General features: G+C 35.7%; 1 protein-coding gene across 30 annotated transcripts in view; it reads right to left on the bottom strand.

The window, feature by feature from the left end:
* Positions 1–16227, bottom strand: part of DLG1 (discs large MAGUK scaffold protein 1) — a 123572-nt gene that overhangs the window by 32514 nt on the left and 74831 nt on the right. For 15 of the 30 annotated variants that reach the window (XM_032446681.1, XM_032446680.1, XM_015871631.2 and 12 more), the window contains 9 exons: positions 14929–14982; positions 11413–11463; positions 11077–11201; positions 9795–9964; positions 9045–9184; positions 8212–8356; positions 4318–4444; positions 2211–2367; positions 1231–1333 (listed from right to left, as the gene is read on the bottom strand). In XM_032446681.1, coding sequence (XP_032302572.1) covers positions 1231–1333; positions 2211–2367; positions 4318–4444; positions 8212–8356; positions 9045–9184; positions 9795–9964; positions 11077–11201; positions 11413–11463; positions 14929–14982 — 1072 coding nt within the window. The remainder of the gene's footprint in view (positions 1–1230; positions 1334–2210; positions 2368–4317; positions 4445–8211; positions 8357–9044; positions 9185–9794; positions 9965–11076; positions 11202–11412; positions 11464–14928; positions 14983–16227) is intronic. The other 15 variants (XM_032446684.1, XM_015871650.2, XM_015871638.2 and 12 more) reach the window with 1 other exon arrangement.

The raw sequence follows: 16227 nt of genomic DNA on the forward strand, positions 1-16227 counted from the left end.
AACCAATGCTGATCTTTCTATTATTTCCAGTCCTGGAACAGTTTACAGACTCGACATGTGAACAGGATGCGCACACTCAAAAGACAACACACGCATTGACCATATGGGCTGGCTGCAGGGGACTGACTGCAAAGCAGACACAAACAAATAAGTTGGCCTTATTACCGACAAGAGATCCTGGATTGGTGAATATAAGATGCAATGTTGACACAGGTGGAGAGGAGGGAAGTATGAAAGCTAACACTTCAAAGGCTCAGAGAGGACAAGATAAGAAGGGTAAGAGAAACATGACAGAAGAGAAGAAAAAGAGAATGGAGAGTGCTGCAATCAACTACCTAACAACTTCAGATGAATACAGCAGTTCTTAATGACCAGTAAAAACACTTACACTTACTCCTTGATAGGACTGCTAAGGAAAAAGTTTTAAGCAGATAATTCAGTGCAAACAAGGTTTAGTTGTGTGCCTCCCAAGTAAGCAAAACCACAGAACAAGCTGTTGACTACAGTTCCTAACAAGCCACCAAGAATGTCTTGTCATATGCATAACAGTAACACATGACCTTGCAGACTGCATGTAAATACATCATTTTAGATTACTGAATTGTTAAAATCTCAAATACACAAAGGCATTTGAAACTTGCTGTACAAGTGCAGGAGGACAATATTGCATTGTGATGGAACAATATTATTTTGCTTCTGCAGTCCACAAGGATGGTTAATCAGCACCCACTGCTGTCTAATCCAGATTAGAAGAAATTGCTAGATAAATGGAAATACCAGCTTAGCATGAAACAGAGGAATGAAAATTTGATGGTTTCTCTAGGTCATCTGAATCAACACAACAGAGTAGGAATTAGTTTTTTATCCTCCTACTGACAAAGAAAATAAAACACCATATTAAAAGGTAAAGACAATAGTAGGATATAAGTAATGCTGTGGTATTTCCACTCGGTTGTGGATTTACTGGCTTAACTTTCACATCCTGACAGTGTTAACATTTGGAAAAGAAATCAAAATTCTGAACACAGTCTGAGCAAGTAACATACCAAGCTTTGGCACCAACACTTACTTGCAATTATGCTAACAGGTTATGTGTCAACATCTATTACATCATTTGTTTCTGTTACACTCAAAAGGGCTAAATGTGGGGATGGCATGGGAAGACATTTTTGATTATCTGATTTTTAAATTATAGAAGTGAAACTCAAATGTGTATGGAAACTATCTTACCTTCTGGACGGTACTGAGCCACAATAGTTACTGCTTGGCCTGCGTTCTTCAAAGCTGTTGCTGCTTGTTCATGGGTTGCTGCCTTCAGATCGACTCCATTTACCTACAAATTATACAAAAAATCCTTTTTATCAAAATAAATGGTTGTGTTTATTATTATCATCACAAATACAGACTCGTGAATAAAAAAGAGAGTTAACTGGATAGAAACAAGTTTCCATGTCTTGTGAGATTTCCCTGTTTCCAACATTATGAGCTAGTTAATATAAATGAAAATTAGTGATCTTTACTGAAATCAAAAGGCAGTGAACCCTCTCTTGCATATAACCATCTGTTAAGAGACAAATAATCACAGTATATCACTTCATGAATTTATTATCACTAAGTCAATTTTCTTGTTAAAGATCCTTTCAGTCATTTCAGGAAGAAACATGGACATGGCTTAGTGAGAGCTATTGGTAATAAGTGAACAGTTGGACTGGGCGATCACTTAGATCTTTTCCAACCTCAGTGATTCTATGATTCTGAACACAAGATCTTTATGGCCTCTAGTATTAAGACAGGAAAAGTCCTCAGACAGGTTTGAGATGGGTACAATTAAAACTAATGGGAAGTTCTGCAGTTAATCCAGGAAGCGAACCACTAAATGTCTCCATCTCATTAGAAAGCTTGTTTATGAAGATTGCATTCTTTCCATTCAGACACACAGGTAAAATAACTTAAAGTCTTACAACTTTTTAACTCTGAATAACATCTGAGATAGAACAGTGCCATTTTCATTGAGGTAGAGATGAGAAACTAAGGCAGCCTAACATCCGCAAAGGTACTTCAGAAATATACTGGTAACTGTTCCATCGCCTCAAATTCAGCTCAATTAATAATATTCTTTACATTTAAATTGTATTATCCGGCATTAGTACCAAAAGTAGGGGAAAAAATTTTGTTGCTGGTGTTTAAATAAAAGAAGCAAGGACTCCTACAGAAATTATACGATCGCCTTTCCTAAGTTCTCCACTGAGGTCAGCTGGTCCTCCTGCAAGGATGAAAGACACGAAAATGCCTTCCCCATCTTCTCCTCCCACAATGTTGAAGCCAAGACCCGTTGAGCCTCGATGCAGGACAACCTTTCTAGGCTCCCTGGATGAAAGGAAGGAATGCCAAAGCTTAGTCACAAGTCATGAATAAAATTAAATAATTAGAAGTTGTCCGAGTTTTAAAAACTATTGAAAATTCACATACCAAAAATTATATGTTTAACAAGCAAGATTTTCAAATATTTTCTATTATTTGTATACCCTCTATTTTGCTTATAGATGCAAAAAGATCTCCCTGTTGTTAGGTGAACTGAACTATCCATTTGTATGTAGGTATTCTAAATCTCTGTTATGCTGTTTATTCAGCACTACATGACAATATTTAATACTTTCCTTATCATTCAAGAGCCTGGAACAATCTAACAGTAATAAAAACACTATTTTCTGAAACTTATCAATTAAATTCTAATGGAGAAGTTAATAACAAAATGCATGTCCTTGCTGCTCTAATTCCATTCTAGCTGGATGAGAAAAATATAGCAAAGAGAAACTGTAGCATTCTCATGTGTATTTGCAATTTATTTGCTGAAATTCTAACTGAAAAAGTTAAATCCAAAGCAAGTTATTTCATTCTTGGCTTCCTGGCTCAGATCAGGAAATAAAAGGAGAAATGCTGATGAAGGTAAAAGAGTTAATTCAATAGGCACAGCCAGTCAACACCTAGTGCAGAAACCCGCCATCCAAAAACCTGCTGTTTTATCCAGTAGAATAAAAGCATGGATGATTTCAGACACAGGAAACTTCTAATAATAAAACAGAAACCGTGCACTACAGTTAAGAATCACTAGAGAGCACTAAAGAACAATTAACGGACATTCTTAAATATTTGGAGACATAAATTATTAGTTTATAGGACAAATGAAGATGCTGCATTTTTCTAAAACAAAAAATACAATCTAGTCTGGCTTTTTACACTTCTCCATTTCTGCACCAGCTTTTAGATCAACTCAGCATCAAATTCCTAAATTCTGCCCTCTATCTGATGTCAGATTCATCTTTTCTAAGTGCTATTTTATTACAAACATATGACACTGTGGAAACCTACGTATATTGCGCCAGATCACAATAACACATCAACAGATAAGCTGCAGTTAGAGAACGTAAGTACATGACATCTGTTTACATATTATTCAACTTATCTAAGCCTCTTTCTGGGATGAAAGCAGTGGGAGGGAAGGTAATTTCAAGAACACATAAAGCCCTCCTTGAATAGCCCTTACATTTCAAAGGAAGCCTAAAAATCTCAGTAAATTGGAAAAAAACTGTACACTTACAACTTCAATAATACAATCACAGAAGGACAGAATCAATGTGACATACATGCCTACATAACCATAAGCTATAAAACACATATCTGAGGCCCTCCCAGTTTTTAATACACGAAAACTCATTCTACAACTTAACCATCTCACTTACGTTTCAATCTGGGCAGATGCCATCTAAGAAACTGAATGACATTACCCATATTAGAAAATAGTGTGGCACAGACTTCAGCAACAACATACTGAAAATGCAGTGTAATGTTCCCAATTTGCAGGAGAGAAAAGATGAGCTTTACTGATAAACAAAAAGACTGCTTTAATCTTCTACTGAATTGGTGAAGTAATGAGCGGTTGTTAATGGGAAGGGTTAAGAGCTCTCTAGCCATTCTGGATTTACTAATCCATCAAAATAAAATAAACATTTGTCTGAAAAAGATACATTGCTGGCCTTAGGATAATGAATAATCTCTGGTCTGTTAATTCTACCATCCTAAAAAGTTCAGTCAGCTCACAATGCACTTTGGCAGGGCATTCTGATTTTAGTGCTACTTCAAGAATGATACTTATACATCATGTTTATTTTTAAAATATATATCCAATTTGCTCCTTAAAACAGTATTTAAGTTGTAAGAAAGAGATGCACTTATGCTTTGAAATATCTTTATGAGCATTTTTCCCACACATGTTCTGAGTTACCGCGGTTAACTAACGTAGCTTTTCTTCTTCATTACCTGGTAATCTCATCATCTCCAAGCATTCCCTTTGGAATTGGTGAATATCGCCCTGGAGATGCTGGGGGAAGGGACTGTCCTAAGTAGGCAGATGGAGTGATATGGTTGTCCACTGGTTGAGAATAAGCTTCAAAGAAGAAGAAAAATAAAAATAAGCATTAAGACAAGAATGAGAAAGCTGTTGGAACGGAAACAAAATATTGTGTGGAGTATCTCCTAAAAACAAAATGTATTACTTAATATGTTACTTATTCCAAACTGGCAAGCAGCCTGCTTTTTTCTTCTAGAGATTTGACGTGGAGTATCCCAGTCCAGATACTCACTCTAGGCTATTCTTACTATTAGGTCTCTATTCTTATCAGATCTGAACATGAAGGGATGTTACATGTCTTGAACACCGAACACAGTCATCTTGAAATGAAAGCATAGGTGTTTGTAGAGATGGTCAGCCAACAGCTCACGTTAAGAAACAAAGTAAGTCAGGATTATTCTACCTCCTGTTCTTTAAGCTAAGAGGCATCAATTCACTGAGACAGATAAACAAGCTTGTGCAAAAAAAAAACCAACAAAACAAAACAAAAAAAACAACTGTACTGCAAGGATCAGCTGCATTGATTAAATGAAGCATTATAATGATTTAGTTTAACTTCTTGTACATTAGGCCACGAATCCTGAGCAGCCCTCTGCATGACAGGTCTAAGTTTTGCCTGAGCCACAACACTAGAAAAATTTAGCAGCTTAATCCATCTTACAGCTGATGGAAAATATACTGTAATTTTGAGAAACTTTTCACAATAAGACTCAGGTTATACACAAGCTTCTTCACAGAATTTTTGTAGGAGAGATTTGGTAAATATACAGCTTTCAAACCACTCAATCCATGCTTGGTTGATTCTGCATAGTTAATTCCATATATGGACATTCTATCACCCTGACCTGCGCTCTGGTAAGTGAGGTTCTCAGACAGGGAGCCGTATAGTACCTTAGTGCCTGCATAGAATCAGATATAAGATTGCTTTGTATTCTTTTCTCCATCACAGCAGTAGAGTTTTCAGTTTTCTAGACTGAGTTTCAGCAAGCATTAAAATGCACTATTAAATGCCTAGTTAATTTGTTAGTTAGTTCTTTTACAAGTAATTGTGTTATACCAATATACCATTTTAAAAGCTAGCATTCTTAGTGCTGCGCTATGGAAGCTAATCTAACAGGCAAGGAAGGCTCTCTATGGAATTCCAGAGGAAATGAAACAGAGCCTGTACCTTTTCACAAACTGGATAGCTGGATATCATACCTGAACAACATCCACAAGCAACAAGACAGAAAATAAAATGGAATATCTGCTAACTGCTCAACACTAATCACAAGTGCGATCTACAAAATGGAAATAAAATTAAAACTACACTGCAATTCATTGTCATTACATATTCTTTACTTCCCATATTTATGCTATTTAAGCAATCATAAAGCATCTATGTTTCCAGTGAAGAAGCTGATTACTCTCTACCTTGCAGTACTTTATTTCTCAAAGCACAGTGAAAATACTGCACCAATGCACACAGGTGCATATGTGCACAGAGACAAGGTAATTAATTTAACATTTACTAGAAGTCAAAAGTGCATCATTAATAATGGCTTCAAAGGAGGCTTGTACATGAAATAAATAATCTATGAGCTCAAGAAAAGACTAGACATTTTCCTGTCTCCATGACATTCTACAACATGTGCACTGCAGGTAAATTTGATGGTTTTGAATAGTAGGTTCTAGACCTATTCAGTAATATTCTGTAGTAATAATCATTTATACAAATAAGTTACCCAACATTTCTTCCAGGATCCTCATCAACATTTATATTCAGATTACTGAGGTAATTCACAGTCCCTAATGACACAACTTATTTCAGAAGGCTATTAGTTATGACTATGGAACTCACAAATCAGTTTAGCTGTCAATGTTACTAGCCAGATAGCTGGCATCAGTGAATGTGATCCCAAAATTGATTGCCACGAGTAATATACTTCATGTTCTGCAGACAGTATAGGTACCATATCAATAGGTACTGAGCACTGTGCTACCCTATGTCTCTGATAAAGTATTATTTAAAAACAACAACAACAATGCCATAAGCAAAACCAAAGGTGGATCTGGGCAGCAAACAGCACAGGCATATATTTGGGCAGTAAGGATTCATGACTTTATCCTATGATGCAATTAACTTCAATGAACTGAGTCACCAGCTCATCTACCAGTTGGGAGAAATTTATTCTCTGCATATGAAGAGAGCCTGCAGCATGCCCTTCTGCCTTATGCATGCTGCTAGAATTAATACTCCTTTAAAAGTACTTATTGATACAGACAGTAGGAATATAAAAACAAAATTATCACCCCAAGGAGATTACTAATTTCCAGTCATTGAGCCTTATACCAAGTTAGTTTTTCACTGTTGTGGAGGTAGGGGCATTTTTTTTATTTTTTATTTTTTTTAATTTAAATAATCTGGGATGCTGAGAAATTAGTAAATATGACATTTGCTAATATCAGGTATCACTGCGTTATCAGGAGCTGGCAACTTTATCAGGAACCAGGTCCTTCTCTACCTTCCTCTCTCTGCCTCTGTCCCCCAAAATAGATTAAAAATAGTAAACACCCCAATGATCAAAGGAACAGGAGTAATAGGGAAGTTACTTTTACATTTGTCATATCACTATCCACAAAAATGCAATCAAATCACTGCGATACTACCAGGAACACTACAGATCAGGTCCTCTCTGTTCCAGAAAATCTAAATTCTATATGAGAAGACAAAAAATGCAATGGAGAAAAAAAAAATCTCTTTCCCACAGAAACAGTGGGGAAGGCTGAATCACCAGATAAAATAGATCCCATAAGGGAAAATGGCTGCTCCTTCATCATTGACAATAGCACAAAACAGAGGATGAAAAAAATAAGGCTGAAATTTAGTTTTGTATCAGTGAATGGAGCCTTCTAGAACATCATTTTAATAAGACAGTCAAGACACAAAACTTATCTCCATGTTGCAATTCAACAGGCTTACGAATAGATTTACAGTTACAGTAGCCATCACCAACCAGGTGATATAAGGCTTATAAGGCACTTCTATCCTTCGTTTATTGCATTTTTGTTACTGCTCATTACATACTGGTTTAGATTACATCACTGCTTTATTCCAAGTGTTCCTTTTTTCATATGAGGTACTATCTGAACATATCAGTGCTAAGTATCTGGTATCTATTAACTGCATCTAACAGTGAAATAAACAAAGAAAAACCCTAAAACAGGTTAAAAAAACAAACAAAAAAAACCAACAACATGCTGCTTTTTCCCCCAGCACCAACTTATGGGAAGAGATGAGTACAAGTGGTTCTCAAGAAGAGTCCACATATTTTTTATTACTGGATAAATTCAATAAATAGATGGCAAATAACATATTTGAAAATGCTTTCTACAAATTAATAAGGAAAGGTTTCCTCACTCCTACTTCAGAATGTTTGGTTATGGGGGAAAAAATGAGTCTTTGAGTGAGTGAAATAGCAGCTGAACAAAAGGTCAGTCTGGGTTAATAGAAAAAAAATCTTGTTTTCCAATATAACAGGAAAAAGTATTCACAATATTTAATACAATTTATATGATTTATTACAGGCTACTTAAGAGTAAATCCTTTTGATATTTTAAGTGTTTCACAGTAGCACTAGAATTTGCATCAGCAAACAGCAGTATCTTTGAAGTGAGCTGCTTCTGCAGTTGCTACCATAGTTTTAATCAAATTTACATAACAGAGAGGTTTCATTTTAAAAAGCTTTACACTTAAAGTACTAAAATGAAGTATTTTAAAGCCTTAAAGAGAAAAATACACCATGAAGAAAAGCTGAACTTACAGTTTGTGATGTCAGGAGGGGCGTAACTATCATTAATAAACATGCTGGTGGGTTTTGCAACTTTCAGATAAACAAAGTCAGAAGTGTTTTTTAAGGCAGTCACTGCTTCTTCATGAGTAACTTCTTCTAAGCAAACACTATTCACCTAAATATAAAAAAGAAACAAATTCCAATGCAAAAAAAAATGCAGGTTTTCATGACACTGAAGTCTCCTAAAGCAATCCTAGCATTGGGAGTCCTTATTATGATTCATATACCAAAGGCACAAGTGGCCCAACTATGTAAAAGATTCTGCGTAGTGCTGCGAAATATTATAAAATATGGAATATTTTAAAATTATATAAAATGCCTTATAGTATGAAATATTATTAAAACAGAAATAACAAAAAGCTCTGGATATTATAGTAAACTGTACTGACAGTAACACTGAAAAAGAAGAAAACATGATTTTGGAAAACAAACAAGGCAAATATGACATCACAAATTTCGTAAGCATACACAAAGCTGCCTCCCTTTTTCTTCACTTCTTGTTTTTAATTCATCCTCTCTCCTAGTTGGAGAGCAATCCAAATCAGAGCTAAGTTCATACTACTAATTATCACAGTGATCAATACCCAAGTTATGTTATGCTACCTCAGACAGCAAACTTTTAGATTCATGTTTTATCACTGGTACACAGATATGCACTTCCTATGATGCAGATTTAAAATCTTTTTTAATATTTAGTTCTTCAAAGTTCTCCCCTAAAACATAGCTTAATCACAAACTGAGTCGTGTCCTTCCTGAGTCTAAAAGTAAATAGACATAAAAAAAACACTGCTGCTTTTACTTACAGCTAAAAGTTTGTCACCAATTTGAAGTTTTCCATCTTTGTGGGCTGCCCCTCCTTCAATGATTTTGGTTACATAGATGCTGTTGTCTCCAGGTATATGCTGATTTCCTACACCACCAGCAATACTGAAACCAAGACCTGCTTGAAGATAAAGTCATTAGTCAAGAAACCTTATAGCATTCCCTAGATGCAAATGACTGTATGAATAGTAATGCTACCTATACCATCCATGAGTAAATATATATAGAAATACTAGCCTGCAGCCAAAGAAATACTGGATGCCTTTCCAAGTGAACTCTATGATTTTCCAGAAAGTTTTGGAAAAGATTCAACATTCACAGAAGTTCTGAAAATCTAATCATCTTCTTCATGCATTGTGAAAGACACACGAAGCAAAGCTATAACACCATAACTGATATTTTAATAACTGTTTTCCAACATATCCACATATACAAACAAAAGAATACACTAAAGCTTTTTGTAGCCTCTCAAACATACTTGAAGATTATTAAATACTACCAGCAATACAATTGAACTACACATTCTTGAAAGTTCAGTAAAAAATACACATTCTACAAGAACAGCTTCAGAACAAACATGGATGAAAATCTGTGATATGTCTGCCTTAACTGGCATTATTTTGCATCTCCTAGAATTTCACATGCAACGTACTGTGTTCTTTAAGTTCTAAGTGCAGAAATGTATCATCAGCTCTATCCATCTCCTGAGGTGTTTTAGGCTTCCTACATACCTTTGGGGCCTTTCACAAGTTTTATTTCCACTATTTTTTCTGTCACTGGTTTTCTTCTTTTGACATACAATCGTACAATTGATCCCGCTTCTTTTAATGCTTCAACTGCTTTGCTGTGTGTCACGTCACGAACATCAACCTCATTTACTCGTAGAATACAATCATTAACCCTAGAGACAGCAATATTCATGTTCAGCTGTTGTGTTATAGCAGAGCAGACTCATTAGGAGTCCAATATTCTATTGAAAATACACTAAGACACGTTAACACAGTCAGATACATAGATTCTGCTTCAAAATTAAAGTAATTCAAAACAACGCTATAAAATTAAACATTGATGCTTAAAAATAAAACAAAGATAACTGGAAAATATCTAAATGGAATATTTAGTCAGAGGATACTCTTTAGATGAAACAAAAGATAGAATTTTGAAGATGACTTCGTACGAAATACCTTTCATTTAGAGCTATAAAAAAGAACTTAAAAGTCATACCCTGGGCATTATATAGTGGGAATTCACTAGTTTTAAACTATGATATGAACAAGTTGAGCTCCTTTCCTGCTTTCCACAAGCTATTTAAGTGCTGGCTTTTCTTTCCATTTAATGTGTTGCTGTAGTAACACTGAGCTCTCATTACAGTAAGTAGAATGTCTGACCCACTTGTCCCTAAGTTCTGCCAGATGTATCTTCTGACAGTGCCAAACAGGCTAAAACAAAGTCCTGAAATAAGCTTAATAAGACTAAAACACTTAAGTCATCAGGCGTTTGCACAAAATAAGGTAGGGACAAGTTCTCCAGAGAACAAGACACAAAAAAGCCAGGCTTCCAAACAGCTTTTCTTGTTTTATTTTTCCTCTATGCAGTTACACAAGAGTTTATTGAAAGACAGCTTGATATTTAAAAACAATTTCAAATAATTCATAAAAGCAGTTTGTTATTAATATGCAATTTCAAGTTGCAAATATCACTTGCTACTATCTAATGGTGAATGAACACTTCCTTACTAGTAGGTAAGTAGTCATCCCATAAATAAATAAGAAAATAAGGGGTGCTACAGAATAACTCTATCACTTTAAACAAAATTATGGCTATTGAGGATATGTAGTATCTCTGAAAAAATATGGCACAGAATGAAACCAAGCATACAAGAGAGCAATTGCTAAGCTCAACTTGTTTAAAATGCAACATAATATGATAATTGAAGCAAAGAGAAAATGTTCTATCAACTGTTTGACAAACAATAATAAACACTTAGCAACCCAATACAGGAAGTCGTCATACCGTAATCTTCCATCCTGTGCAGCTGCACCTCCGGCTATAATTTTTGTAATGAAAATACTTGAATCATCCCCAATATGTGGGTTGTCTGTGCCACCTGCAATGCTGAAGCCAAGTCCTGAATTGCCCTAAAGGTAGAAGGAGGAAAAATTATCTACTACTTTTCTTGAGAAAAAATACTGTACCTGTTTCAATATAAAACTAAATTTATATCATCTAACTGATAAAAAATGTTAAAAGAACTGTCAGTTTGTGATACTAAAATATGTTGGTTTTTCATATTTATGCGTTATAAGCCCCGCATGACAACAAAGTACAGGAAGACATTTAGCATCTTACCCTTTCAAGAGTAATTTCTTCATACTCGTAATCTGCATCTGTGCCATTGACCTAAAAAGAAACAAAACCAAGACTTAGAGAACTTCACACATTCTACAATACAATTTGCTATTCTGGCAGCTCATTCCAAACCAAATCTCAGCTGGTTGGCACTGATCAGTGAGCACAGGAGTGTGAATTTTCACACTGCTCTGTTCATGCATCATCAGGACACTTTCTGTATTAGCTTAAATGTAAAGCTTCCACAGGCAGACTGCTGTACATGGAACCTGTAAAGTAGAAACCTATTTCTGACTTCCTGAATAAAGCGCTCTTGCTGTTCCTCAGGCCATACGGCAAGTTAGAAGTGAGAAAAAAGAAGGGGTTGTAGTGCAAAGGAGAAATTGCATGAAAAAAGAAATCAGTATTTTCAAAGTATCATCCCTCACAGACCAGAGAAAAATCAAAGACTGATGCTTTATGCTATTTCTCACTAGAAATGAATAAAGCCCTTCGAAAGCAACATTCAACAATCATTTATGCCAATATTTATCATGTTACATATACATTTAAGTCCAACAAATCTCAACAGGACTAAACCTGGAAAAGTTTAGAATAATGTTTTATGAAGCTAGATGAAGAAAAACTCCAAGCAAGCCATAGTAAGCCATGAAGAAAAGAGAAGCCTTGTTGCCCGCAATTTAGAAAGGATATCCCCATTCTTTGCTGCCTACAGAAGTAGGACACACAGAACAAGTGACAAATATCTGAATTTAAAAAAAAAACCAACAATTAAATGCCCAAATTCTTAACCATTTATAACGGCTTAGCACTTTAGGAAGCAATACTAACCAAGATAAGAAATAAGATTTCTATAATTGTTTTACAAAGAACCTTCTCCAGTCTTACTCTCTATCTCCTACTTCACCCTGAACAAAATTAAGATCACATCCACAGCATTCCTCATGTTTATAAAACATACTTAATTTAATTTATTTCATGTTTATTTCAGCTCCCAGAGCTGAAGACTCCATCATTTCCAGGCTGTCTATTATCAGGCTCGTTTACGCCTCACTATAGTTTTTCTTAACCTCTAATTACATCTCCCTTTACTGCAATACAACCCATATCCATTCCAGACCTAACAGATCGTTATCTTTCTCTTTGCACAGTACCTTAAAAATGATATGTCCTAATAGTTTGTTCAATGGAAAAGATACTCTGTTTTTAACACATGATATTTCTCTATTAAAAAGGAAAGGGTCCTGACCTTCGGAATACATGAAACTGGATCCATTACTACAACAACACCAAAGAAGCCACCCTGATCAAGGCGTTTTTCCGTTAGCTTAGTCCTTGAGCTATTATCTACAAAAATGCCATGTGCTAACTGAATCATTCATCTAGTATTACAGTGCCTGTGAAATGGATCATGATGACTGATCAGCACCTGACTTTTTTATTTATTTATTTTTAAATAAACAAGGACGTATAATCATTTCCCTATTCATCAACAAAAAACAAGTCCAATAGATCTAAGCCATCTATTTCTGAGTACAAAACTGCAACTCAAATTTAAAATATATTCTAGATAATGGGAGTAAAGAAGAATCTCCATCATTTTTTTATCTTTTACTCAGTTCCCCAGTCAATATACTTGGCAAATTGATTTTATCTACTGAAATAAGCATTAGCGCAGGAAGAGCAAGGGTACGTGATGTGATAAAAATCACAGTCCTGCCCTACTTTTGGAAGTTCTGAAATGATCTTGGGTCTGCTGAGGCAAGCAATATTTGCAGGGTATTTCCCTGTATGAAACATTACAGTATATGACACAAATGCTGTAATTAAGCCACAGTGGAAGACTAGCCATTTTCTATGAATGTGAAGGCCAATTAGTACTTCGGATAGTGACAGGACAAGGGGGAATGGTTTGAACCTAAAGGAGGGAAGATTTTTATTAGATATCGGGGGAGAAGTCTTTCACTGAGAGGGCGGTGAGGTTCTGACAAAGGCTGCCTAGAGAGGTTGTGGCTGCTCCATCCCTGCAGGTGCTCAAGGCCAGGCTGGGCAGGGTGCTGCACAGCCTGAGCTGGTGCTTGATCTAGAGGCTGGCAACCTGTATGAACCAGGGGCTTGGAACTTGGTGATACTTCAGGTCTGTTCCAACCTCAGCAGCTCTATAGTTCAGATAACAAGAGCTTTGGTTTTGAACATATTTCATTGATGAATTTCTAGATTCAAGTGAGCTCTGTTCCTACTAGTAGAAAATCTTTCACAGTTAATGTTTCACAGATTCATGATGTGGTTACCCCACAGATAAGATTTTATGTTACATACCACTATGTATGTAGTGGGAACTATGTGGGAACCTAAAAAGATATCTCCAGGATCTTTTGACTCCTATACTCACGTAATTGCTTAGGCTATAGCTATCTATGGGTTTGTAAACTAGTAGTTTAGATAACAAATTGACACAACAAAGCATAAGCTCTGTCAGTTCTGTCTTCCATTGCTGTTACTTACACCTCGGCACAGGTCTTCTGAAATATGAGAGCATTTTTATTAATCGCTTATCTGCCCAATGTAGTTTGCACGTGCAGACACCTCACTTTCAGCATTCTTTCCTGAGCCATCTGTGACACATCACTAAAAGAGCCACACACTGCTGCTGTCATCTTTTATTCAGGCAATGTAATTCATAATAAGGACTCATTAATGAGCCAGTTATGTCACTGCACTAATCTTTTGTCTTCTGCTTCAACTAATACGTGCTTTTGCCTGCCTTTTTTGGTTGGTTGGGGTTTTTTTGGTTTTTTTTACTTCTTTTTGCTTTACTTAGCAAGTATACATTTGTGCTTTACTTGCTAATACCTAGAAAAACAAAATATAAGCTAGTGCAGATATTAACACTGTTCAGAAAAAACAACACAGAAGCAGGGTGCATGGAACAGAAGGAAAATTGACACCTATGTCAAACATGCATGCATTCCAGTGCTCCCAAAGTCTGTACCTGCCAGTGTCGTTCACATCACAGACCATGCACTGCCAAACAGATTTAAGCCTCCACCTAATTATACTTATTACCTTAATGTTTTGCACAGATCCAGCAATTTCTATGAACACTCAGAGCACTATAAGCTTAAGTATAACCACTGCATTGAGAAGCATTTTATGAGAAGTGCAACGGAAACGGCACATTAAATATTAAAGCATCTACCTGTGGAGCTGAAGAAATATACTGTCCACTGAGATGTCAGGGGTTCAGCATCCAATCACTTGGATTCTGCACTGTGTTGCACTGTCACACAGCAGTACTCACACACAAGATTCCCCCTACAGTCTACAGATGTTTTTTTGGGTGTTTTTCTTGTTGTTTGTTTTTTGTAAAAGAGCTTTTTAAGAATTTCAACTAACTATGAGGGGAGTTCACAAATCCATCTACTATAAGGTAAGATAAACATTGTTGATCAATAACAACAGATCTCAACTACTATCATTATATGAAGTTGTAATTGAAAGGAAGTGTATGCTTACGTATGTTGGAGTGTCCAAAGAATCCGTATTCACCAGAACTGGAGGTGGGTTGGCCTTTAAAAGAAAAATTAAAAAATACATATATTATACAACACAGGAGAAAACATGAGCAGTAATTACACAATATTTGCTTCACCAGGTTTCCCAGAGGACTGTTAAAAGGCAGCCTTAGCTTAAGAGTCCCTAAAATGGACTCTTCTGAAACACTTGCTTCTAGCCTGTAGAAAGTGCCTGCCTGCCAAAGACACACTCTGAGCTTATTTATTTTGTACAAATTCTGTCTCTCACGTTGATTTTCAGGACAAAAAAAAAAAAAAAAAAAAAAAAAAAAAAAGTAAACATGCCATAATTTGATGCAATATCAGTTATTTGTGATGCAATATTTAGAATTGCTTCACAAACCAGTATCCTGAATACTAATGTTGGCTTTGATCCCATCTTCTTTCTACAAGGAAGTTTTTGTGTTGTTTTTGTTTGCTTCAAAACAGAACTGTAAGCTGCAAAACGCAAACTTATAAAAGGAAACTTAGGGAAGATCCACACGCAGATGTGAAAGCAATGGCACAGCAGCACGGACTTCCGTTGGAAATTTGTTATCAATTCATAGGCTATAAGAATATTGAGATTACTACCATAGAAATAGGAAATGACATAGCTATTCTTGCTGGCCAGGAACTGGTAGAATAAACATTTTAATTCACTTATGTTATTGAGAACGTTCTGAGAAAAATGCAGTTTCAGCTGAAAGAAAATCCATACAGATTGAAGGATTTTACCTGAATCAGTCTGAAATAGATTTTTTACTTTTGCACTGATTATCTCCTTTAAAATCAGATGCAGATTTCTTTTAATTTTTGATATATTAGAGACCGAGTAGCATATAAACACTTTTTAGACCTCATCCTAACAGCAAACACAAAAAGAGAAATGATAAGAGACTGCATTCTTTCTGATATAACTAGAGGCCCTTTCCACAGAGAGGAGCTTCCAAGATCTACTGGAAATGCTGGCATCGAGCCTGGTCTAAGGACAACAAAGAAAATTCACAGATGTGTGGAAATACATTCTTGACCTTATTCAAATAATGTTGAGGTATTAAGTCTCGTATGGGATGCACAACCTCAGTGACACAACACAAAATTCATCTTAACTCCATTAAAGCTGAATAAAGCTTTTTTAACATGTATAAATATTTTTCATCTTTAAAATTAAGATATTCTTAATCTTTTTTTCATACTTCTGTGTGTACATGCATGTATGCACGTATCTAAACATATGTCTCAGTTTAAATATCTATTT

Source organism: Coturnix japonica, chromosome 9 (assembly GCF_001577835.2).
Source record: "Coturnix japonica isolate 7356 chromosome 9, Coturnix japonica 2.1, whole genome shotgun sequence".
Classification (NCBI taxonomy): domain Eukaryota; kingdom Metazoa; phylum Chordata; class Aves; order Galliformes; family Phasianidae; genus Coturnix; species Coturnix japonica.